The 27,798-nt window shown below is 38.1% G+C and overlaps 1 protein-coding gene across 2 annotated transcripts in view; it reads left to right on the top strand.

Moving 5' to 3' along the window:
* pcdh1a (protocadherin 1a) overlaps window positions 1–27,798 on the top strand; it is a 475,329-nt gene that overhangs the window by 54,113 nt on the left and 393,418 nt on the right. For both annotated transcript variants that reach the window (XM_034178790.1, XM_034178791.1), the window contains exon 3: window positions 6,015–8,201. In XM_034178790.1, coding sequence (XP_034034681.1) covers window positions 6,015–8,201 — 2,187 coding nt within the window. The remainder of the gene's footprint in view (window positions 1–6,014; window positions 8,202–27,798) is intronic.

The following is a 27,798-nucleotide window of genomic DNA, read 5'->3' as shown; positions in this document are numbered from 1 at the left end:
TTTACAGGACAGCGATGGTAGGTCAGTGGTAACACTTCTGGATGGAAATCAGAGCTTTTGGAAATTGCAGGTTCAAATCCCGTGGGTGGCATTTAGTTTTTCTTTTTTTTCACAGCATGAAACCATCGCAGCTGCATCATTCACGCCTGCCCGTCGGCTCCATGTTTTGGTGGTTCACTCATACGAGCTGTTCCACCATGATTTGCTCTGATTTGTACTTATTCGTACTATGTGTGAAGGGGCCCTGAGTGTTGTTGTCTCCATTTGATTGTAGCGGTGGCCTTTTTATGTGGAGTTCGCATGTTCTCAGTTCTGCTAACTGGTGATTCTAAATTGTCCATAGGTATGAATGTGAAAATGAATGGTTGGCCACATTAAAACAGCTTAATCTGAAGCTCCACTGGCACTTACTCCAAAACACCCATGTCTGTACAAGAGCCGCATTGCTTTTTGGCGCTCAGCAAACAAAGATGTGGGTCACTGTAATCTTGTGGTCATGAGTGGAACTGACAAAGTGCACTATCTCCAGGTGCGTTGCTATAGATCTCAGGTATCCATGTCAATATAGCCTCGATTTCAACAATGTAATGCACTTTTGACATCTAGTAGAACTGATATTAAACAAAAAATTGTATTTATTTAGTATTCATCTTAGGGCCTAATCACAGGGATTCTCATGGTGCAAATATAACGTCAAACTAAAATGTCAAAAATACATATTGATGTAATTAAGTTGCACCAGTGCAATGCTGTTTACCCCATGGAGAAACATGTATTTTATAATTCACATGCTGTGTACAATTATCAATTGAAAACAAGCTTCAATTTTCATCAGTCTTTTGATCATTCATTTGTATTCAAATGTTAACCATGCACAGTAAGACAGTAACTGTCCTATGAAACAAACATTCATCCAAACAAGAATACGTTCATTAATTGAACAGTAAACTGCAAGGCCTTTGAAGAGGAATGTGTGTGAATATTAAGCCCAATCAAATTCATCAATAAATATATAATACATAAATAAACCTGTGCATTGCATATTTAGGGCCCTTTTTCTATTGGATGTTTGACAGTACACATTGCAAAGCAAATGTTATTGCTACTTTCCATCCAACACATTAGTCATTTTGTTTGCTCAGCTTCCATGTTGCTTAAATGGCAGTTCTGGACTCATCTGTGCACTCAAATGAAAACCAAATTAGTTAGTGCTTTGTTCATCATTTGTAAATGATACATACTTTAATTCTGATCAGTAAGTCATTTGTTAAATACAGTTATACAGTGCCGTCCAAAAATATTGGGCTCCTTGGTATTTCACATTTTTTTAATTTGTACGAGGTCTGTGAGAAAAGAAATGGACCTTTTTATTTTTTTCAAAAACTATATGGATTTGAATCACGTGCGATTACATCAGACAAGCTTGAACCCTCGTGCGCATGCGTGAGTTTTTTCACGCCTGTCGGTTGCGTCATTCGCCTGTGGGCAGGCTTTGAGTGAGCACTGGTCCACCCCCCTCATCGGATTTTTATTGTCAGGGAAATGGCAGAGAGACTGGCGCTTTGCTTTATCAAATTTTTTTCAGAAACTGTGAGGCAGATCTGAGTGGACACCATTCGAGAAATTAGACGGTTTTCGGTGAAAATTTTAAGGGCTGATGAGAGATTATGGAGTGTTACTGTCGCTTTAAGGACTGCCCACGGAGCCGGACGGTGCGCCGCGCCCCGAGCCGCCGTCGTCGGCCTGTTTCAAGCTGAAAACTTCCAAATATAAGGCTCTGTTGACCCAGGATGTCGTGAGAAAACAGAGAAGTTTCAGAAGAGGTCGGGATCAGCAGTTTATCCGGACATTCCACTATTAAAGGAGATTTTGTAATGAAAGACGTGCGGACGGATTCGCGCGTCGGCACCCAGCCGCTCATGGCGGGGCGCCACAGCAAAACACCTCCGTTGGACGGCTTACAGGACAAGTTTGAATATGCCCAGCTGTTAAACAATTTCTCGGATACTCACTCGACTGAAAGCCATCGAAAACCGCCTAAATCTTACGAATGGTTATCAACACGGAGGCGTTTTCATGTGGTGCCGCTTGATGAGCGGCTGCGTCCCGACGCGCAAATCCGTCCGCACATCTTTCATTACAAAATCTCCTTTAACAGTGGAATGTCCGAATAAACTGCTGATCCCGACCTTTTCTGAAACTTCTCTGTTCTCTCACGACATCCTGGGTCAACAGAGCCATACATTTGGAAGTTTTCAGCTCAAAACAGGCTCGGGGCGCGCTGTCCGGCTCCGTGGGCAGTCCTAAAAGCAACAATAACACTCCATAATCTCTCATCAGTCCTTAAAAGTTTCACCGAAAACCATCTGAATTTCTCGAATGGTGTCCACTCGGATCTGCCTCACAGTTTCTGAAAAAAATTTGATAAAGCAAAGCGCCAGTCTCTCAGCAAGTTGTCAGACAAAGGAATTCCGACGGGAGGGGTGGACCAGTTTTCACTCAAAGCCTGCCCACAGGCAAATGACGGAACCGACAGGCGTGAAAAAATTCACGCATGCGCACGAGGGTTCAAGTTTGGCTGACGTAATCGCACGGGATTCAAATCCATATAGTTTTTTAAAAAAATAAAAAGGTCCGTTTCTTTTCTCACACACCTTGTATATGCCATTTCAAATACAAATGCAAATCAGGATTCTCAATATAAAAAATTCTATCTCAAAGCAAATCTTTACAACTTAATATAAATTAATTAAAAAGATACAAGCCAAGATAATGGGTTGCATAAGCAATGTGCGCCTTTGGTATAATACATGTAATATTCTGTTTTATTGCCAGTTTTTTCAGACAAGTCAAGGGATGGATACATGAACATTTCAAAGTCACTCAATATGTCTTGGAATTTATTTACATCATTTATGAAGAAATACAAACAGTATAGCACTGTGTGGTAAATCTGTGTGAAGTAGTCATTTCTCAAAAACTGATTGTTCAAGAAGGGGAAGAGTGAGGAAAGCCTCCAAGACACCCAGAAAACATTATAGGCTTCTGTGGCTATGAGTGGAGAAATTGTACATAGTGCATATTTAGCATTTTGTATCACCAGTTATAGAGCTTCATAATGAATTGGAAAAAAAAAAAACAACAACAACATCAAATCAGATGTACCTTCTGGCAAATTGTAGCTGAACTTTCAGGTGTTCTTTTTAAGAAAATCCTCCAAAGTGTTTGTATTTCCTCATAGTTCATGTAAATAAAGTCCAAGACATATTCAGGGACTTAGGAATGTCCATGTATCAATCCCCTGACTTGTCTGAAGAAAACTGGCAATTAAACTGATTATATCAAGTTATAGAAATTTGCTTTGAGTTTGAGTTTAAAGAAGCCAGTTTTAGATTTATTTATTTATTTATTTTTGAGAACCATGATTTACTCTTTGTATTTTAAATGGCATAAACAAATAAAAAAAATGTGAAATCCCAAGGGGCTGAGTAGTTTTGGAGGCCACTCTAAATGTTATTGGTAATTAAGCACATCTAAAATGGGTTTTGAACAACCCAGTCTCACGGCAAGTAGTGATTCAGCAGCACGACATATACATTAATCTATTGCTTCATGATATTGTGACGAAAAGCACCTCATTTTTGTCACGGCAGCGCAAATTCATTCTAATTCATTCCGTGAGACTGGACTGTTTCGGAATAGTTACTTTGACAGTAGAGTTTATCTGTTAATCAAACCTCAAACAGCTGTCAAATATCACTCTCAAATTCTTGACCGCTAGTTTTAAATAATTAGCCAAAGTTTGATGGTACAACATTCAGCTTGCCAGAATGTCCAAACAAAATGGTCTCTGCTTTACTATCATTCAGTTAAAGAACATTTTGAGACATCCACTGCTTTACATTATGAACACAATTAAATATTGAAGTCAATGTATCGCATCCATTAGTTCTCATAGGCAGATACATTTTCTGATCATCTGCATAACAAGCATCAATGGGCTTATGTTTACAAGTAACTTACTGATGAGAATTAATGTGTGAACAATGCTTTGCATATGATGAACAAAGCATCAACTAATACCTTAAAAATGCTTCATAGTATGGTTATTAAAAAGTAACAAGGCATGCAAAGTTTCTGGAGATAGAAGAATTGCACATAAAGTGTAAGACAGGAAGAGCAGGTGACTCATGTTCATCATATCAGACAAAACCCAAAATAGAACAACTCATGTCTGACTCTTGAGTTCTCTGTCAGTGTTGCTTTTTCATGTTCAGCAGTAACTTGTGCAATGGTGAAAATAAAAATACAGGAGTTAAAACTGAAAAGGTTACATTAAGGAAGTCAAACTTGGGATGTGATGTTGCCAGTTATGCAAATGGTCAATTTAATTTACAACACAATACTGTACTAGAGAATCAATGGTGGTTTTTAGTTTGGCCATTTCAGTTTTGTTTTAGGTTGCAGTGGAGGCACAACAGAAAACGTTTGTGAACCACAGATCTATCCCCTCATAATTCTTAAATTAGTTATTTTACTGCTATTATTAAAATGTGCATTTTTGACTGTCACATAAATATTACCGCATTATGCACCTAGAGTTAATTACACCACTTGTAGCTCTTGTTCTGCTATTATAGTGGTAGAAAGGCAGATGGAGATTCACAATCTGTGATTGTAGGAGTAAGATGATATGTGTAGAATGTTCTCTACCTCCCTCTGTGAAATTGCAGTGACTGTCATTAAAGAAAAAGCAGACAAAATAATTGGCCAGGCGTTCTCATGTGAATCAGTTCTACAGCCTGTTTTCTGGAATAGCAAGTGGGTGGATAACAGATATGTATAAGAGCATCACATGCAGAGACGAATGGCAGCAATTACAAACATCTGCCAGACTTCGTTTGCTGCAACGTGCTCTGATATCCATTCATTCATTGAATCTACATGAACCTGTAATTTATTCTCTAAGGCCCAAATCTGTGTCTATTAGTTGGTCTGTCTGGCAAAAAAATCTAAAAAAAAACACAATCAGATTGTCTTTTTTCAGGAAACATGTAAAATTGCCAGATCATATGCACTAAGATTTTTTTTTTTGTAACAAAATTGTAACTTTAAATATGTTTTTATTTAACCACATCGCAAGCTTTGAGGCACTCAGCTCATGCTAACATGAGCACACTAACATCAGGTTATGTGATACTAGTTAGCACTAGGTTATGTGACTACTTTTAATGCTGATATTGGCCATTAGCATCATTTTGCATGACATGAGCCAGTTTTCATGCAAATGTTAGCCTGTTAGCATCACAATTTGTAATGCTTATTAGCATTGGGTTATGTGATGCTAGAAAGTTTTCATGCTAATTTTAGCCTGTTATGATTCTGTTATGTGACACTAGTGATATTTCAAGATACTTGAACAATTAAATCCATTATTAATCACTGCTTTAAGGGGCTTCTCTTGCTCAGGCTCTCAGTACCTCATGTATGTATTTTTTAAGCACAATACATCACCTTAGATTAAATACAGACAGATCACGCTAACATTAGGTGCAATGCTAGGACCTTGACATCGCACCTGCCTGGCTAGTGCCAAATCAAATATACAACATATTATATAAAGACAGGAATTTTACCAAAATAATGAAACAGTGCTAACAATGATAGCATTTACCATTTATGAACTGGATATAATTAAGAAGGACCTTGGAACTTGTTTCTCAGTGTTTTCCCAATATTTGCTCTGAGGAGAGACTAATGATTCATCATATTTTCACCAGGTTTATTGTTTGGGATCATAATAAAGTATATTTTATTTGATAAGTCATATTTCATTAACACTATAACTAAAGAAACCTGCAGTATCATAATAGCCTTGTTATTTGGGAAATTGCATATAGCTCAATAATTGAATTTAATAAATTGAGATGGTGCAAGGTTTTTTTAATAATCCTGAATACTTTCCCTTGTTTAAGGCTGTTACTTTTCCTCTCTTTTTTGCTTTTATATTCTAGGTTAAAGCAAATGACTCTGACATGGGCCCTAATGGAGAAATCGAGTATACACTTCATCAAGCCATTGACCCAGTCCCAAAACTTTTACGAATTGACCGCTCCACTGGCATCATCTATGTCAAAGGCTCACTTGATAGGGAGGAAATCAGCAGTCTCTCCTTCTATGTGGTGGCAAGGGATAAGGGCCCTCAACCTAAGAGCTCTAAGACATTTGTGTCTATTGAGGTGACTGACCAAAATGACAATGCACCAGCAGTCGAGATTCGTGGGATTGGTCTTGTTACTCACAGTGAAGGAGTGGCAAACATTTCAGAGGACATGCCGGTGGGAACAGCTGTAGCTTTGGTGCAAGTGTCTGACAAGGACGAGGGAGAGAATGCAGTTGTCACTTGTGTGGTTGCAGGAGATGTGCCGTTCCAGTTGCGCTCTGCCAGTGACTCATCCAGTGACAACAAGAGGAAGTATTTCTTACAGACTACCACTCCTCTTGACTACGAAAGAGTCCGGGATTACCGAGTGGAGATTGTGGCTGTGGATTCTGGAAACCCAGCACTCTCCAGTACAAACTCTCTGAAGGTGCAGGTGACTGATGTCAATGACAACTCACCAATATTTTCGCCAACGTTGTTTGAGGTTGATTTTGCTGAAGAAAACCAACCAGGTGAAACGATTGTTGATGTGAAAGCCTCAGATGCGGACAGTGGCACTAATGCAGAACTCATGTACAACATTGTTGCAGATTCACCCATCAAGGGTTTGTTTGAAATTGACCAGAATACAGGTGAAGTAAGAGCTCGAAGCCCACTTGATCGAGAACATAAAGAAAGCTATGAATTCCGGGTTACTGCAACAGATAAAGGGTCACCCACGCATAAAGGGACAGCAACTGTTGTAATAAAAGTCCTTGACCGCAACGACAATGACCCCAAGTTCATGCTTAGTGGTTATAGCTTTTCAGTTTTGGAAAATATGCCTCCCTTAAGTCCTGTTGGGATGGTGACCGTTCTTGATGTTGACAAAGGTGAGAACGCTCGTGTTCACCTCTCTGTAGAGCCTGATGGAGGGAAGTTTGTTGTTCAAAATGGAACAGGCACTATTCTGTCCAGCATATCATTTGACAGGGAGAAGGAAAGCAGCTACACTTTCCGTCTGAAAGCAGTTGATGGAGGAGAAACACCCAGGTCATCATATGTAGCTGTTACAATCAATGTACTGGATGAAAATGACAATGACCCTGTGGTCACCAAGCCTTCAAACTCCTCCTTCAGGCGTTTGTCCCCAATGGCATCACCAGATAGCCATGTGGAAATAGTGGAAGCTGAAGACTTGGACAGCGGACCTAATGCAGAACTTATCTTTAGCATTGCTGGCGGAAATCCTTACCAGTTATTTCGTATCTCCCCCTCTAGTGGAGAGATCACTCTGGCAAAGGAAATGACCAGAAAGCACGGTGGACTACATCGCTTGGTTGTGCGAGTGAGTGACAGAGGGAAGCCTGCTCGTCACACCACTGCCCTTGTCCACATCTATGTCAATGAAACCATTTCAAATGTCAGCCTGGTAGAAGCCCTTGTTGGACACAGTCTTTACACTCCGCTGGACCGGGACATTGCTGGTGATCCTGACAGTGGTTTTGCTGCACAGCGTAGTAACATTTTGTTTGGAAGCCTTGCTGGCGTGGCAGGTGTAGTTATGCTGATCTTGGTGGTGGTATTTATTCGACACCGCCTCCAGAGGGAAACTAAAAGTGGGTATCAGGCAGGCAAGAAGGAAACAAAGGACTTATATGCCCCCAAACAAGCACCAAAGAATGCTAAAGCCAAACACGGAAGGAAAGGGAAACCACAAAAGTCCCCTAAACCGCTTGGTGAAGATGAAGAAGTGAGCCTTCAGAAGAGTCTAAAGTTCAACCTCGATGGAGTCAATGACAGTCCCAGGATACACCTGCCCTTGACGTATTCTCCAGGAAGCCCTGACATAGGCAGGCACTACCGATCCAACTCCCCATTACCGTCCATCCAGCTGCAGGCCCAATCCCCCTCTGCCTCCCAGAAACATCAGGCTGTCCAGGACCTTCCTGCTGCCAATACCTTTGTAGGAACGGGGGGAGATGACAACTCTACTGGCTCAGACCATTATTCTGACTACAGTTACAAGAACAGCCAGCTGAAGTATAACAACAAACAGGTAAAGTGTTTTCACAGTGTGTAGTTTCTGCATGAGATGGTATGATAGGTGAGTGTTCAACTGTATCGCTGCCAGAATCTTTCTTTGTTTCATGGTTTTAAATAAGGTTTCTTGATAAATGACTCTGCTTTCATGCAATTTGTGTATTTAGAAGCATTGCAGATTGCTCTCTGGAGTTTTCAACTGCATTTGCAGAAACAAAGTTGATGTCTTATGTCTCTATAAGCAACTATATCAGTTATTTGCCACAGTTTTAGCCGCAGCGGCACAAAGTCATGGCATTTCTGTCACTGCCGTGTAACTTCACTTGAGCGGAAAATAACTGGATAGGCAAAGAAAGTTGCTGCAGAAAATCAGAAGGCAAGTCCACTTGCCAAGTGTTGCAATAACAGGAAACACAGATGGCTCTTCTTATTTCGTTTTTTCATCAGGATGGCAGTGGAGGTTAGAAGGGAAGGGAAGGTCCATTTCTTTGCAACTTACTTCGGCTCTTCTGCTTGACCTGCAGTGCTCTGATCTCCGCAGGGCACTTGCTCTTATCTCGTTCCTCCTTATGCTCTTATCTCCTCTTATCTGAACAGCATTTGAAAAGGCTTGAATTGCCATGGAAACAGACATATTAATAGACTTGGGGGGGATTACAAATGGGGAAATTGTAATGTGTCCATGTCTCTATTTTTGTGTACCATCTGCAGGTATATGTGCATGTATGTGTGCGTGGGACTGTTTGTGTGCTTGTTTATGTATGTATATATACTGTGTATTAGACAGAAAAAAAACAACAATTAGATACACATTAATATTTTATTTTAACTGAAGTGTAAACATGAAATCACAGTGTTGGATGGTTGTGATGACGTTACCCTTCATCACCTGCACAGGGATAAAGTGGAATGAACTTTGTAAATTTGCTGCTGGGATCTGTACAAAATATGTGGTAAAAGTCATTATTAATCCAAACTGACAATGACACCACTTTTATGTTATAAACAATGTCAGCAAAATAGAAATGAGCATCAGTATGTAAGTATGTCCCTTTGGCTTATCCCTTTGTTTTCACTTCTAACAACACTCAATAAGCATTTGGGAACTGTATTCAATTGAATATAGGTTGAACAGGATTTGCTAATCATTGTATTCTGTTTTTATTTACATTTAACACAGTGTCCCAACTTCATTGGAATTGGGGTTATATACTGTATGTGTTACGCAGAGTCACCAACAGTTGATCAATTCACTTTTTTATATCAATTCACAAATACTTATTAACGCATATTTTGTTTTGAGGAATTGGTATGGCGGTAATAGATGAGGATTACGGGCTCATTCGTCTCAAAGTTTTAAAGTGATGTTTGGTTAGGAGGTGGTGTTGATTTGCGAGTAATTGAGCCGATAGCTAAACATGGGTTCAGAATAGGTTGCCATTAGTCGCTAAACGATAGCGACTAATCGGCTAACTGGTCTTAAAAATCTAACGAAGTTTTACATCCGATGATATAAATTCACATCAAAGAGATAGCCTCTCAGATGGAAACAAAGTGTCCACTTGATGATTTTCAAACTTAGAATACGTTAAGCAGTTAGATTTGGTACAACAACGGTTAGCCAATCAGCTTTAGCCGAGCTTTCGCTAACACTTACATGCATAGTCGATTAAGCATCGTTTTCGGTGAGGTGTCCACTGGAAGTGTGCGTGAGAACGCCAGCGATTAAGCAACATTAGTCCATATGGTCCAAAAAACGGATAAAACCAGTTTTTCATTTTAATCTTTCCCCTTGGACGTTCATCGTCAATGAGAACAAAAACAGGGAGTGTGATAGGACATCTTCCTCTGCATTTTAATGTGTTGAAGAATTGTGTGAGCTGCTGCCATCTGTCAGCGGTATAGTATCATTTGCACTTGGCGTTGCAGTCATTTGTCATTGAGGTAAGTAAAATCACATCTTATTTGTTTTTGTTTTAAAAATAATAAGGTTATATTACTAGAAACAATTGGGTGCTTAAAAATGTAAGAAATGGGACATTAAGAAATGGAAAATTAAGAAATGTAATTAACACTCTGGGGTCAGTGCCATCGTATACAAGTTTTAGTGCAAGTTTTATTAAATGATACACCGTTTTTTTAATGACATTAGATAGAAACTTACTTTTTTTGCTGAAAAGTACACTCCTCGTACTTCGGTTCAGCCGTCCTCCATGCTTGTAGCCCTAACAGAAGCTGTGTGATGACATGCGCAATGTGAGTGTCCAATCAGAATTGATTCACCGTCACATGGTTTTCCAATATCCAATCATAGGGCAGAGCAGTCTCACATGGTAGGCCAAAGATTGTTAGGAGCAGCGATGTGTTAAGGCCCATTTACACAAGCATGTCTTTGTTTCACGCAACAGCACGAACTGTGTCGTGACTAACCCACCTGCTGTGTTCACAGCTGGATGCTGTTCTTTGTTCTACCGGGCCCACGCGCTCTGCGCTTGATGCTGCGTATATAAAAAATTATTTTGTGGCAGATTAATCATTTCTTTCTGAAAATTGGCTGTTGAAAATGGCTCTAATCACTTCCTGAATCACAGAGGAGGCTGTAGCCGGAGCCGTTTGCACAGGCCTAACAAGCTGCAGAAAGCATTTTGAGCCATCTAAAAAGGGAATTGTTTGACTTGTTTACATTGTCATGGCTTGATAAAACAGTTGCGTGTTTTTTACTTCTTGTCTGCAGCTGTTAAAGTATTTATTTTAAGGTTCATACCTGATTTAATTTCTTGTTATAATCGTTTAGACAAGCTGCACTCTGATGCAATTCGCTGACATCACCACTTGCACTGTTCACTGCTTGTTTACTCCACTTGATGAGCTGCACGTCGTGTTGGAGATTAGTGCGTGAAAGATTTTTTGAACATTTAAACATTCTCTGTGCGTAATAGTGCACACCAGTGCCCCTCTGGCATCCTGTCTGCACCAGTTAAAGACGAGTTTACTCTCCAGCACAACACATCACGACACAGGTCATGATGTGTCATGAAGCAAAGGCATGCTTGTGTAAATGCCCCTTTACTGTTGGGCATGTGAATGCTGTTTGAATAGCCCTCTAGCTACTGGCTCCATGCGTAAAAGCACAGCGTTGCACATATAAATGGAAGTGATCAGTGTAAGAGGGCCTGATACAACCTCACGTGATGGACCAAAGAGTGTCACTGTAAGGAATGATTCACTACTTGGCCAGTGAATATTGTTGAATAAGCCTCTCTCACTCTCACTCGTAAAGTGCTGTTTACGCATATGGATGAAGGGGGGGGGAGGGGTGTGAATAGGCCTCAAACTGTGAAGATAGGATGTTTACAGTGCAGGAACACATTCCAAGAGGGAGTCAACTCCATGGAATTAAAAAGTTTGTGTTTTAAACCTTTGTGTAATAACAGGCAGAAATTGCTTTGAGATGTGGCATAAAGACAAATAAAACGCATACACCATTTTGTATATATTGTTCAAAATGTGCATTTGTGTATCATATTGTTAGAACCTGTATTTTGTACATTCTTTTGTACAAGATCCCAAACTGCCTTTATAAAGTGTCAAAATAGTTGTTTATTATAGTTTGCTGTGTGTTTTGAATAAATGTGTGAAATTTTTTTTCCCCACTTTATTTTTTTCCTTTCTTATTTCTGATTGTAAACCTTTATTACACTTATAACACACCACTATAGCATATATATTCTGAAAGTACAGGTTGTCCTGAAAAGAGACATACCACTTGATTGTGGGATGCAGGGTGAGCTTTTAACAGCAATAATAAAACATTTATGCCAGGCGAGTGAACTGTCCAAAAAATGTACTCAGACCCCAGAGGGTTAATAAAACATAAGATAAATAAACGATTGGGTGCTAAAAAGTAAAATTAAGAAATTTAAATAAATTAAATAAAAATAAGGAGTAATAATAATAATAATAATAATAATAAATAAATAAATAAACATAAAATAATAGCACGAGGTTGGACACATAAGAAATTATTAATAGTGACTGACCAGTATTTCACAGATCGCGCCTCTGCGTCCTGACGTTGCACCTTTTTCCACTCACACTTCGCTGCAGGTGTCTTTTTCCGAGTGAAGAACACAGTTAAGAGTACTTGTTAGCACTCTTTTTTCTTCTGGGCGAGAAGATTCTTATAAACAGACACGCAGAACACAGAACACTGTAAAAAAAAAAGCATGCAAAATTGGACTAAAAACTCCGTGAAACAGTGAGGCTGCGAAAGGTGAACCGCGTTATAGCGAGGGGCCGCTGTATTCTCTTTTCACATGTCAATAATTCTTGACATGTGGATATTTGCTCGCTCAATTAATAAGACACACCTAATTTTTCAGATTTCTTTATTTTTAAAATGAATTTCTTTATTTATTTTATTGTAACAAACGAATGGAGATGACAAAACCTGATTGCAGCATGGGCGAAGGGAATGACAACACTACAGTTGTAATTATCAATTTCATTGTCTAAAACGATCACACCACATAAAGTTAAGCTCAGCGCTGCTCTGGCTCCAGGCTCGATGTCTGGAGAAAAAGGCGAGCAGCGCTTTCTTTGCAGTCAGCGCTGTGACCACGGATCGTGCTCGATAGACCAGCAATCCTGCAAAAGCGGGATTTGTATTGATTATTATGTAGTATAATCAGGAAAGTGTTATTTATGTAACATACGCATTGATTTGTATAATGGCACTGTTTATCATGTTGATCAGTTTAATTTTTATGTGGATTCCAGCGCTGGTTCATTTTGGTGTATAATTTACGCCACCTCTCGACCTGGTGTATATTTTCAGCGCACCATACGCCAACGGCCACATTGATAAATGCCAAGTAGCGCAGCCGTGGCGTACACCCCATATACACTCAAATATCGCCGTACACACGTTGATACATGAGGCCCAATATGAGGACCTCCTTAACCATACATACAGTATTTGAGAGAGCTAAAAAGGAAAAGAGGAATGAATTAGAGAGCAGAGAGCAGGTAGCAGCTAAAAGAACAGAAGAGGAATGTGATCAACAAATAACAGGTGCAGAGAGAAGTCATTATTGTGGGATTCTTAAATGGTTTATAGAGAATTAAAAAATAATCAGGGTTGGGAGGGTTACTTTAAAAATGTATTCCGATACAGTTACTAGTTACCTGTTGAAAAATGTAATCAGTAACATAATCCAAGTACCATAATTTTAAAGTAATGTAATTTGATTACTTTCAATTACTTCTGGATTCCAATATCAAATATGCTAATACAGACAAAAGAAACTAAATAGAAATAGTCTTGACTACATAGTACAGTTTATTAAGCAAAAATAAAACTGTTTCTTTTACATGGCATGCTCTTGTTTTACTTCACATTATGAATTAAGAGCACCCACAGTATTGTTTTAAACACACCCATTGTTCACCTGCTAAATTTTCAACAAAAAATGCCAAACAAATGAAGGATAATGAAAACTCAGGAGTGTGCGGATGAATTTTTAATTAAAAGTGGCTTGCAGAACAATATACAAAACAAAAAAAAAAGTCTGCTACTTGTTCAGTAAATTCATACCATGTTTAACATATCAGTCCACTTATTGAACTTTCAAAATAAGAACAACAGCATAATGAAAACCATTAAGTAAATACTGTCAGTAAGGAGGCGTGATCGGCATTTTAATTCCGGGCAAGTTAGTGATTTGCGTGCATAGAAGTTCAAGAAACAGGTGGAATATGCCAGAAAGCTGCACATGTTGGCAAAGCCACAAACGGAAGAACAAGGGAGACAATATTTCCTTCCATAAGTAAGTGGTTTTGGTTCTTCTTGTCACTTTGTCCGTGATATTTGGATGATAAACAGCTGTATGTCTCCTGCCGTACCTGTGTCGCCCGATGACACGGACCATTAACTCTTCACTTATGTCTAGTTGATATTTTCCACTGCTAGACCAATGTCTAGTTAAAATACTTGTCATTGTTGACAAGACGAGTTGTTGACGAGACTGTTTTTTTTTTAATTTGCACCTTAAAATAATGAGATTATAATGACCCGTGCTGTGCCGCTCACAGTCACACCCACACATAGAGATGTGTACCCACACCACTGACTTCATGAATGAAACTCGGTCAATAAAGGATAATTGTGTAAAAATATAATATGTATATAAATGTATTGTAATGGTTTTAGGAGCCGCGCTGCGCTGAACAGCTGCTGCAGCAGGATGCCTCAGCTCAGTAGCTTGAACAGCGCAGATCCGTATAACTTTCAACACTAATATTTGGGAATGTGTGTGTGTCAGAGTAAGTTTAATACTTTCCTGACATAATTTAATGTAATTTAATTTTACTGGCTCAATATCCAGGTCAAAATGGCATTTTTTAACACGTATTTTGCGAGCATTTTTCTGAGTGTGTCCAGTCGCGGATCTCCATTGAAAATGCATTAACATCCGGTTACTTCATCAATATTTTGCCCGGTTAGGAGACGTCATGTCGCTGTTCATGAAGGGACATTTTCCTTTCAAAGAAAAAAAATTCTATACAGATAACAGGGTTCTAGCTAGGATAAAATTCTAACGTAGTGGTAATGTTGAGAGAGGGAAGCGACCGGGGGGGTTGCAGAAGGGGGGCAGCTTTTGAGAATTTAAGCTAAAAATTGGCCATTCTAGGGGTACCCAAAGGGGAAAAGCCAGGTACGACAGCCCAAGTTCCTTCATCATGTCCATAAGGCTGGGGAAGTTTGTTGAGTGGGCAATCTCATTCTGGGTTAGCCAGTACATGGCCCTCAGTGAGGCATTCGGAGTCCGTGGACATTTTTAAGTCAAGACTTAAAACCTATTTTTATTCTCTTTCTTACGAGTAGTTTTTATTTTGTTATGTTTTATTATTTTACTTCTGTTTTTAATTAGGTATTTGATTTATTTATTTATTTATTTAAATTTTTTATGTTGAACTGTTCTGTGTGAGGCACCTTGAGATGGCTTTTGTTGTAATTTGGTGCTTCATAAGCTGATTAAATTGAAATTGAACAACATTTTATTGAGTCTTAAAGTAAATAAATATGAAATTGGTTACTGGATTCTTAAACTCTGGACATAATAAACTCTACATGGTGGATCCTTGATCTCTGGACATCAACAGAAATAAAATCTGTTAGTTTTTGTCAAAAGCATTTCCTTTCAGACATTATTATTGGCATGTATGTATTTCCATACATATGAGCTGAGCTCTTGCAGATGTGCTGCAGGTCAGGTTTATAAAGAATGCAACATGTCTCATTTTAGGAGGAAAAAACGTTTTAGTCGATTGTAGTTTATTGTCTGTATTGCAACGTTTGTAAGAGGTGTCATTTTATTTAAAGCGGCAATTTGTTTTGAAGTTATTAATTCCGCGCAGCATTTGAAGCTGTGACAAAACGGAGGCCGATTCTCGTTTTTCGACTGCAACAAGACCAGAGTCCCAGTTAGTGACTTTAATCCACACAAAAGTGACTCATGATATTTTAATGGCTTTCAGAGGGGTGAAGAAGCGGACTTACCGCTTCTGAAGAGCAGCGAATCAAAGAGCCACGAGCCATTGAATCGAAGCATTGCTTCGATTCACGCTTCAAACTGGAGTCGTGCTGCAGAAACGTTTGATTACAGACGCTGTATTGAAAATCGTAATGGTCCAAAATAAGTGTAACGGTCCAAAATTATAGCGTAACAGGCCGTAACGCAAGTTTGCGCTAGCTAGAATTCTGGATAATTGTAATCCTGCAAAGTAATCCCCATTTTTACTAAATATACCTGTAATCTGAATACGTCTTTTTGTCTGTAACTGTAGCGGAATACAGTTACCTTTTTTTTTGTATCCTAATTACGTAATGCAGTTACATGTACGCCGTTACTCCCCAAGCCTGAAAATAATTTATAAATGTTTTATAAAGACATTACATATTTTGTTATTCATAATTATTAAGACATCTATTTATGTTCTTACCAATGAGTAGCTCATAAAAAGAATGCTTAATAATTTGTGAGAAAAAAATGTAAAGACAATAAAATATGATTTGTAAAGTATTTTTATCACAAATGAATAGTGTCTGATTTTATGTTTTTAAATTATGAACTATTAATGATCAGCTTTTCTTGAATGGTTTATAGAGAATTAAAAAAAAAAACATTTATAAATCTTTTATAGACATTACATATTTTATTATGAATAATTATTAAGCCATCTATTTATGTTCTTACCAATGAGTAGCTAATAAAAAAGACTGCTTTGTAAATGTTTTACAAGTAGTTACAACCCCAATTCCAATAAAGTTGGGACATTGTGTAAAATGTAAATAAAAACAGAATATGATTTGCAAATCCTCATCAACCTATATTCAATTGAATACATGACAAAGACAAGACATTTAATGTTCAGAATGATAAACTTTATTGTTTTTGTGCAAATATTTGCTCATTTTGAAATGGATGCCTGTAACATGTTTGAAAAAAGCTGGGACAGTGGTATGTTTACCACTGTGGTACATTACCTTTCCTTCTAACAACACTCAATAAGTGTTTTGGAACTGAGGACACTCATGATTGGCTATAAAAGGAGCATCCCAAAATGTCTCAGCTGTTCACAAGCAAAGCTGGGGCGAGGATCACCACTTTGTGAACAACTGCATGAAAAAATAGCCCAACAGTTTAAGAACAATGTTTCTCAATGTTCAGTTGCAAGGAATTTAGGGATTCCATCATCTACAGTCCATAATATAATCAGAAAATTCAGAGAATCTGGAGAACTTTCTACATGTAAGCGGCAAGGCCGATAACCAACAATGAATGCCTGTGACCTTTGATCCTTCAGGCGGCATTGCATTTAAAACTGACATCATTGTGTAAAGGATCTTACCGCATGGGCTCAGGAACACTTTTGTCAGTTAACACAGTTTGTCGCTACATCTACAAGTGCAAGTTAAAACTCTACAATGCAAAGCAAAAGCCATACATCAACAACATCCAGAAATGACACCGCCTTCTCTGGGCCTGAGCTCATTTGAAATGGACAGATGCAAAGTGGAAAAGTGTGCTGTGGTCTGATGAGTCCACATTTGAAATTGTTTTTGGAAATCATGGACGTCATGGACTCTGGACAAAAGAGGACAACGACCATCCAGATTGTTACCAGCGCTAGATAGATAGATAGATAGATAGATAGATAGATAGATAGATAGATAGATAGATAGATAGATAGATAGATAGATAGATAGATAGATAGATAGATAGATAGATAGATAGATAGATAGATAGATAGATAGATAGATAGATAGATAGATAGATAGATAGATAGATAGATAGATAGATAGATAGATAGATAGATAGATAGATAGATAGATAGATAGATAGATAGATAGATAGATAGATAGATAGATAGATAGATAGATAGATAGATAGATAGATAGATAGATAGATAGATAGATAGATAGATAGATAGATAGATAGATAGATAGATAGATAGATAGATACTTTATTCATCCCCTGTAATGGGAAATTCATCTGCCCGAGAGCATACATACATACACAAGTCATCCATACAATAAAATACCAATAAATAAGACAAATATAAAAACACACGGAAGTAAAACTACATTAGACAATTACAATTACAAATTTTAAATGCCAGCATCTGTGATGGTTAGGGTTAGGGTTAGTGCCCATGGCATGGGCAAGTTACACATCTGTGATGGCACCAGCAATGCTGAAAAGTATATCCAAGTTTTGAAGCAACACATGCTGCCATCCAAGCAACGTCTTTTTCAGGGATGTCCCTGCTCATTTCAGCAAGACAATGGCAGGTCACTTTCTGCACGTGTTACAACAGCGTGGGTTCGTAGTAAAAGAGTACGGTTACTAGACTGGCCTGCCTGCAGTCCAGACCTGTCGCCCATTGAAAATGTGGTGCATTATGAAGCACAAAATACAACAATGGAGACCCTGGACTGTTGAACAACTGAAGTTGTACATCAGGCAAGAATGGGAAAGAATTACACCTACAAAGCTTCAACAGTTAGCGTCCTGAGTTCCCAAACGCTTATTGAGTGTTGTTAGAAGGAAAAGTGATGACTAAACCTATGCCCACAATTATAACTCTGACTACAACTATGACAAAAAGAATTATATAACGGCTGAGTGCATTGTCATTTGATTGGTGCTTTGTATGTCACATGACATGGATTAATTGGCCCATTTGTGTTGCATTGCATTTAGTGCAGTGCAGTTTGGTTCCATTTTGAGTGCAAATTTGGTTTCATACGTTTGGTACCATTGCACTCTGCGCACACACACACACACACACACGCACGCACACAAACATGCATGTGTACACAAGTAAAATCTAGCAATTGTTTCCACATAGATTTGGAAGGGTCCCAAATGGCAGTATGTCAAAGATATTGCTACATTATTTTTTAGGATGATAATTTACTGTTGGAGAACTTTTTTTTTGACCTTCTTAATCATTCAACAGGACACTTCCCACTTTAAATTGAGAATAAAATCTATTGCATGACAAAGACAGAATTATGGGGAAAATTTTTGAGGCCATTATTTTGGACCACGATTTTGTCACTACTTTTTTGTCATTGGTGCAGTTCTAGTCATTTGTTAAACTGTGTGCTCATTGCAGTGGTTTGCAGATAAGCATGACGTAGTCTTGATAAGAATCAGCATTTAAGGATGTGAGGCCATCGTCTTCAGCTGAAAACTTGTAGATTGCACCCTTCAGGTTGGGAAATTGTTCCTGCCCCAAGAGATGGAGTTTTAGTATCTCGGGGTCTTGTTCACAAGAGAGTGACAAATTAAGTTGGAGATTGACAGACAGATAGGAGGTGTGTCAGCAGCAATGTGAGCACTGCTTTTTGGCTGTTGAGGTAAAGAAGGGAGTTATCCAGAAGGTCTTATCCAGAAGGTGAAGCACTTAATTTAGGCTACCAGTTCATCTTACCTTCAAAAGTATGGTTATGAACTTTAAGTAGTAACTGTGTGAATGAGATTGCTCAGCAGTTTAGAAAGGGTGAGGAGTTTTGACATTGGTTAAGATGACTGCTGGGTGCCTCCCTTTGGAGATTTTCTGGACATCTCCACCTGGTTGAAAAGGACAGGGAGACCCAGAATATGATGTATGGGTTATATAACCCACCTGGCATGGGAACATCTAGAAACTCCAGGCTGACCTGGTGATTGTACCAGTCTGGGCTACATAACGTAACAGTCTACGACTTTGACAAAGGATTGGATAAGGGGTGGAAAATTGATGCATAACCTCGTCAAGGCTATGGTAGTGAATCTAGGCAAGGAACCAGTGCAGAGAACTATAATGAAAGGAAAAATTGAATAAAAAAACAGGAGCCAGTTTAATGACAGGCAGGGAGAATGGTCAAAACAGGCTCAGGTCAAGCACATGGTAATCACTCCAAATAGCAACAGTCTGTCTGAGAGGTAAAGCAGTTGATTGCCTATTTGTAGTTACTAGTATTTTAATCCTAAGGTTCTTGCATTAAAGTGTTCTTGTGTTAAAGCATTCACTTTCTGCTTCCTACATTCTTTTATTTTTTTCATTTTCTATACTCGCTTGCTTCAATCAAGGGTCATGGGGAGTGGAACTTATCCCAGCAGTCACAGCGTGAGAAATGGGGTGCATCCAGCAGGGCCATGTATAGACGGACAAGTATATTCACATTCGCACCCACACCTACAGTCAATGTAGAGTCACCAATTCACCTAACCTGTATGTCTTTGGGAGTGGAAGGAAGCTGAAGCACCTAGAAGGACCCTATGCAAACATGGGGTGAACATGCAAACTCCACACAGATGGGAAGTGATCCCAGAACCCTCTTAATTTATTGCATTAAAGTGTTTTCAATTCAGTTCAATTTCAATTTATTTAACTTATATAGCTCGAAATCACAACAAAGTTGCCTCAGGGTGCTTCACACAAGTAAGGTCTAACCTTACCAACCCCCAGAGCAAGCACATAGGTGACAGTGGTAAGGAAAAACTCTCTGAGGAAGAAACTTCAAGCAGACCAGACTCAAAGGGGTGCCCCTCTGCTTGGGCCATGCTACAGACACAAATTATAAAACAGTTCACAAATTGAATATACAGGAGATGTTGCCGGTGCACAAGACAGGATGGCCTCAGAAAACATGCACCACACCCATCCCTGGATGAAGCCGCACCTGAAACAAAAGGGGGAAAAAAAACCAGAATCAGGCATAAAAAAGACAACAAATACAGCATAAATTCTAAGCATTCAGCAACAAGAAGAACAAAAGAAATACTAAGGTGATCACCGGCCACTAGCCCTAAGCTTCACTAAAAGACCCAGAATTTAGAAAAAGTTGAGGCCGTGGACCGCACTGTTTCTGAATAAAATTAATTTAACCCTCTGGGGTCTGGGGGCATTTTTTGGACAGTTCACTCGCCTGGCATAAATGTTTTATTATTGCTGTTAACAGCTCTCCCTGCATCCCACAATCAAGTTTTATATCTCTTTATTTCAGGACAACCTGTACTTTAATAATATATATATGCTTTTTATGTCTTTTATAAGTGTAATAAAGGTTTACAATCAAAAATAAGGAAGGAAAAAGTAAAGCAGAAAATAATTTTCCACACACATGTATTCAAAACACACAGCAAACTATAATAAACAACTGTTTTGACACTTTATAAACATAATTTTAGGTATTGTGTGAAAGACTGTACAACAAAAAGGTTCAAACAATAAACACAAATGCACCTTTTGAACAATATATACAAAATGGTCTATATGTTTTTTGTTTTTTTTTTGTCTTCATGGTAAAAGCAACAGAGTTATCCAGTAACATTCACATGCAAACTAGTGGAGCAATCCTGATAGTTACACACTCTTTGTTTGAGCACGTGAGATTGTCATCAGAGGCTCTCCGTCTGCTTTCACTGATTGCTGTGCGTAATGGCGCAGGGTGCATTTGGAGCCCAATAGTATGTACTCATTGGAGCACCCAGGGCCTATTCACATGGGCCAACATATCACTCCTGAAAACAATCTTTTGCTTTTCACGTGAGGTGAATCGGCCCTACGACTGGATTATGGAAAACCATGTGACGGTGAACCAATTCTGATTGGACATTCACATTGTGCACATCATCACACAGCTTCTATGAGGAGTACAAAGATGGTATATCGCTGGCTCGAAAGTCTGTGGAGTTAACTTTTCAGCAAAAAAAAAAGAAAGTTTCTATCTCATATCATTAAAAAGTTATTTATAATTTAGTAAAGCTTGGTCTTAGCCGTCATATATGACAGCATTGGCTCCAGAGGGTTAAAACAGTAAAAAGCATAGTAGTGTACAATGCCAGTATGCTAGCCATACGAAAGGGAAAGTCTGGACTTGAAAGTCTCCACAGAATCTGACTGTTTTATTGATGCAGGGAGATTATTCCACATAACAGGGGTACGATAAGAGAAAGCTCTGTGACCCGCAGACTTTTTATTCACCCTAGGGACACAAAGTAGTCCTGCACCCTGAGAATGCAAAGCCTGGGCTGGTATGTAGGGTTTAATTAGGCCATCTAAGTAAGGAGGTGCCAGTCCGTGAACAATTTTATAGGCTAGTAGCAGAACCTTAAAATCTGATCTCACAGGAACAGGAAGCCAGTGAAGAGATGCCAAAATGAGTGTAATGTGGTCAAACTTTCTGCTTTGTGTCAAAAGTCTGGTAACAGCATTTTGAACCAATTGGAGTGTTCAGTTGGAAAAAAAATGTCAGTGCTGTGTACTATTGGGCACATATCAGCAACTCTCCCCTGACCCAGATGAGACAATCCACCCTTTTCCAACTGAGAACGATGGTCTCAGATGTGTATGTGTTGATTCTCATCTCAGTCCCTATTCGCCCTCAAGTCTGGCCAATGTGCATTGGACGCCACTGTGTGATAAAGCCAACAAAACCACACCATCTGCAAAAAGCAGAGTTATAATTCTGAAGTTAGTCAGGCCTCAGGAATAACTCTGAATGACTTATAATACTTGACAAAAACAGCAAAACAGAACTAGAGCAAAATTGTGACCCATGACAGCTACAACTGTATGAAACGTAAATTGTAATGGCAACCTAACCCTTAAGCAAATAAAGTGCATCCAAGATTGGAACCAAATATGACTGATGCCTTTACTCACTTTTGAGCTTTACTGAGTGACCACAGATACGTTTCAGAATGACAGAGTTAACAACTGGCCTCCAGATTGCTCCAGCGATACTGAGAAGATGTCCATCATTTCACATGGAAAATATGTGACATCAGCATACACCATATTTCAGTAGTGGCAATTTGACATAATCTTTAAAGGCAGCACCATACATCATGCAGCAACATTGCACATAAAAGTCTGATGCTTGTCAGAGCTTTGCAGATAAAGTTTGCCACATGAAAATTAATAAAAATAGAAGTTTTGAATGTGCTGCCGAGTTCTGAACACATGCAGGTGACATATTTTCAGTTGAGATATCTTCAGAGCCAGTCTCACAGTCGGCTGGTTGGTAGATTCGGCAGATGCTACCTGACAGCTTAGGTGATCACAAGCCTTTGTGGGTGGAGTCACTTTGGAGAACAGTCACCACCATCTCCTTGATGGACAACATAAGGGACCGGAATGACTGCAAGCCACAGGGTGTATCTAGGTATTTTTGTGTAGTGCCAATCTCTGTGTCGAATTGCTTTTTCAGAAAAAGACTGTTAATTGTGACTGCAGCAGAGATGTAAGGACTCAGCTCTCGACTGTGTTTGCGGACGCTCGACATGCAAACATAAACGCGTACGAGACGCGGCTCTGATGATTGATAGGCGGCGCAAAAACAAGGACAGATGTTGAAGCTCATGTGACATACCTCAGCAGATGTTGTTTCATGTACGGCATCCCCTCTCACATCAGGAAGAACAGATCGGCAAAAATATATAATTAAAATGAATGCCAAGTGATGTGACAGATGTAGAGTGGTGTCCTTGCTTTAATTAACTATGCAGCACTCCACAATGGCTTTGGGAATGTGGTCAGGTGGTTGTCGCTGCAAACTTTTTTTGTTTCATTATTACACCTGCAAGTCACAGTTTCCATATTTACCAGTTCAGAACACACAAAAAAATGCATTGAACATTTGCAACTTTTATCATATTTTCTTTAAAAGATTGCATCATGAAGATGTTTAATCTTTGTAACTATGTGTTGAATTATTCTACTTCTTCCTAACTCCCGGAGGCTCTAATTAAAGCCTGCGGACTTAAAATGCCTTGTGAGTCACTGTTACGCAAACTGCAGAATGATCCAAAAGCACTGGAAGTGTCCTTCTGAGGCTTTATTTAGGTTATTTGAGGGTATCACACACACACACACACACACACACACACACACACACACACACACACACACACACACACACACACACACACACACACAGACAGACAGACAGACAGACAGACAGACAGACAGACAGACAGACAGACAGACAGACAGATAGATAGATAGATAGATAGATAGATAGATAGATAGATAGATAGATAGATAGATAGATAGATAGATAGATAGACAGACAGACAGACACCAATCACTCACAGTTGTAGCCAAGGGTTTGACCCTGCTGAAGGACTGAAACAAAAACCAAAAACAAATTATATTGTGCTAGAAACAGAAACAAAACCAGAAACTTTATACAAGGGATGACTGATCCTACTTTTTTCTGGGTCAGGCTCAAAACATCTCAGTCGTCCATCTTATTTTTCAGTGTATCAAAACAGAAACTTTTAGAAAGTGTGTGATGATGTGTGCAATGTGAGTGTCCAATCGGAATTGGTTCACCGTCACATGGTTTTCCAAAATCCAATCGTAGGGCAGATTTACCTCACGTGAAAAGCCAAAGATTGTTTTCAGGAGTGATATGTTACTAGTTGGCCCATTTGAATAGCCCCCTGGGTGCTTCAATGAGTACATACTATTAGTACATAATCAGTGCACCCTGCTCCATTACGCACAGTGATAAGTGAAAGCAGACGGAGCAGACGGAGAGCCTCTGATGACAATCTCACATGCTCAAACAAAGAGTGTGTAGCTATCAGGATTGCTCCACTAGTTTGCATGTGAATGTTACTGTAACTGTTGCTTTCTCGACATAAAGCACTGTTTACCATAGCAATGGACAGCAAAACGCATAGACCATTTTGTATATATTGTTCAAAATATGCTTTTGTGTTTATTGTTTGAATCTTTTTGTTGTACAGTCTTTCACACAAGACCTCAAATTACATTTATAAAGTGTCAAAACAGTTGTTTATTATAGTTTGCTGTGTGTTTTGAATAAATGTGTGTAAAATTATTTTTGCTTTATTTTTTCCTTGCCTGTTTCTGATTGTAAACCTTTATTACACTTATAAAACACAACAAAAACATATATATTCTGAAAGCACAGGTTGTACTGAAAAAAGAGACATAAAACTTGATTGTGGGATGCAAGGAGAGCTGTTAACAGCAATAATAAAACATTTATGCCAGGTGAGTGAACTGTTCAAAAAATGCCCTTGGACCACAGAGGGTTAACAGGCAACTAAAGCAAAATATGGTGTGGTCTCCCTGGAAAAAATGAGCCATGTACAACTGTACCTCTTTTTGGTCTCAGCTTCAATTTCTGATGGACAGGTTAGCATGTAAAGAGAAATAACTTTGGAAATAGATATCTAGCTCCAGTTAAGCTAAACAGCGTGTCCATCATAGCCTTGTTTGTTAATTGCAGTATTAGTGACAGAAGATAGAGTCCAATGTAGCTTTTAACAACAGAGCTTTGTAATGTTTTAAAGATGTATGCTGTTACATTCCACAGCCTTACCTTGAACATGATTAGCTGGCATTGCATTTGGTTCTAAGAATTCTGGAAAAGGATCATTTAAAATGCAACCCAAAAAAGTGAACGTTAAAATACAAATTTGGTTCAGAAGTAACACAATGAAAAAAATTCTCACCAATGCTTATTATGTTCTGTATGTGTTTAATGCCATAGAACATTTGAACCATAGACAGTCCATTCTGCTGCCAACTGTTGCAAAGCCTCTTTCCTTCCTCACAGGAGGAAGCAGAGATAAAACCATTTGAGGCTGCTATATTTGTCCTCCAACATCCTTTGTCACATAAAAAAAAAAAAAAAAACTTTGAATCAGTACAAAACTGATTATATACTTGAACTGCTAAATAAATCGTAGAATTTTAATGGCTGAGAACATGCCAAGACCAAAAGAATTAAAAAAAAGATCAAAATTGAGATTAAGATCAAGATTGAGAGTAATGCAGCTTTTTTTTTTCCAAGTGAAATCCTGTCAAATACATAATGTCAAACACAGCGAATATTTCACACAAGATTTAACCAAACTGGAAGAACTATAGCTTTCATGTAATAAATTACAACTGCATTCATACTTCGGGCACCAGTTTAGGTAATATTATAATTAAAGTTGGGATACTGGGAGTTTTCCTCAGTGCCATGACAAGGTAATGCTCCCCTCAAGCATCATGCCATGATTTTTTTTTTTATTTTTATTGGGCCTAGATATGTATTTAGTAAACAAATTACTAAAATGAACACTTTTAAATTGGGCAGTGTCCCCAAAGTAAATGGTTGACTTTCCTGTATGGCATGTACAATAGTTGACTGAATGGTAGGTTTGTGCTTGTGAGAGGAGCTCATTGGGTATTTTACTTTCATCCCACTGTTCAAAAAAGTAGGGCAGACATGATGTCTTCACGCCAGGATTCGGTCTTTTTTGCTCATGTTTGGACAAAAGATGGAAACCAAATGGTGTCAAATCAGGACAAAAACGTGAGTGGCCGAGCAAATGATTAGTAAAACACAGCAGCCATGGCAGTGACTGAACTGTGAGGTGGAGTATTGTTCTGTTCAATGCATATGGAATAAGCCGGTTTCGAGTTTATGCACCGCAGGGGCTGCTGGGTAAGTTCAATGGTCAAGTCATACAAACCGCACATTCCCAGGATCCCAAACACAAATGCACAAAAAAGAAATCAATAAAAAATAAAACCATAAACACGGTCATCATCTTTATTAAAAGCAGTAAACTGCAGTATTAATAGTCACAGTTTATCTCTGTATTATATTTATAAACTGTTAACAAAGCTAATGGCTCATTCATATTGCATATACAAAACAAATGCATGAAAAATAAATAAACACAAAATAAAATCTCAAACATGGTCATAATCTTTATCAAAAGCAGTAAATCACCTTATTAATAGTCACAGTTTATCTCTGTATTATATTTATAAACTGTTAAACAGAGCTAATGGCACATTCATATTGCATATACAAAACAAATGCATGAAAAATAAATAAACACAAAATAAAATCTCAAACATGGTCATAATCTTTATCAAAAGCAGTAAATCACCTTATTAATAGTCACAGTTTATCTCTGTATTATATTTATAAACTGTTAACAGAGCTAATGGCACATTCATATTGCGTATACAAAACAAATGCATGAAAAATAAATAAACACAAAATAAAATCTCAAACATGGTCATCATCTTTATCAAAGGCAGTAAATCGCAGTATTAACAGTTACAGTTTATCTCTGTATTATATTTATAAACTGTTAAACAGAGCTAATGGCACATTCATATTGCATATACAAAACAAATGCATGAAAAATAAATAAACACAAAATAAAATCTCAAACATGGTCATAATCTTTATCAAAAGCAGTAAATCACCTTATTAATAGTCACAGTTTATCTCTGTATTATATTTATAAACTGTTAACAGAACTAACGGCTCATTCATATTGCGTATACAAAACAAATGCATGAAAAATAAAGAAACACAAATTAAAATGTCAAACATGGTCATCATCTTTATCAAAGGCAATAAATTGCAGTATTAATAGTCACAGTTTATCTCTGTATTATATTTATAAACTGTTAACAAAGCTAATGGCTCATTCATATTGCGTATACAAAAGAAATGCATGAAAAATAAATAAACACAAAATAAAATCTCAAACATGGTCATAATCTTTATCAAAAGCAGTAAATCACCTTATTAATAGTCACAGTTTATCTCTGTATTATATTTATAAACTGTTAACAGAACTAACGGCTCATTCATATTGCGTATACAAAACAAATGCATGAAAAATAAACACAAATTAAAATGTCAAACATGGTCATCATCTTTATCAAAGGCAGTAAATCGCAGTATTAACAGTCAAAAGTTTATCTCTGTATTATATTTATAAACTGTTAACAGAGCTAATGGCTCATTCATATTGTGTATACAAAACAAATGCATGAAAAATAAAGAAACACAAATTAAAATGTCAAACATGGTCATCATCTTTATCAAAGGCAGTAAATCGCAGTATTAACAGTCACAGTTTATCTCTGTATTATATTTATAAACTGTTAACAGAGCTAATGGCTCATTCATATTGTGTATACAAAACAAATGCATGAAAAATAAAGAAACACAAATTAAAATGTCAAACATGGTCATCATCTTTATCAAAGGCAGT

The sequence above is a fragment of the Thalassophryne amazonica genome, chromosome 9 (assembly GCF_902500255.1).
Source record: "Thalassophryne amazonica chromosome 9, fThaAma1.1, whole genome shotgun sequence".
NCBI lineage: Eukaryota > Metazoa > Chordata > Actinopteri > Batrachoidiformes > Batrachoididae > Thalassophryne > Thalassophryne amazonica.
Note: the sequence above shows the minus strand (reverse complement) of the source record. Positions and strands in the feature narration are given on the sequence as shown.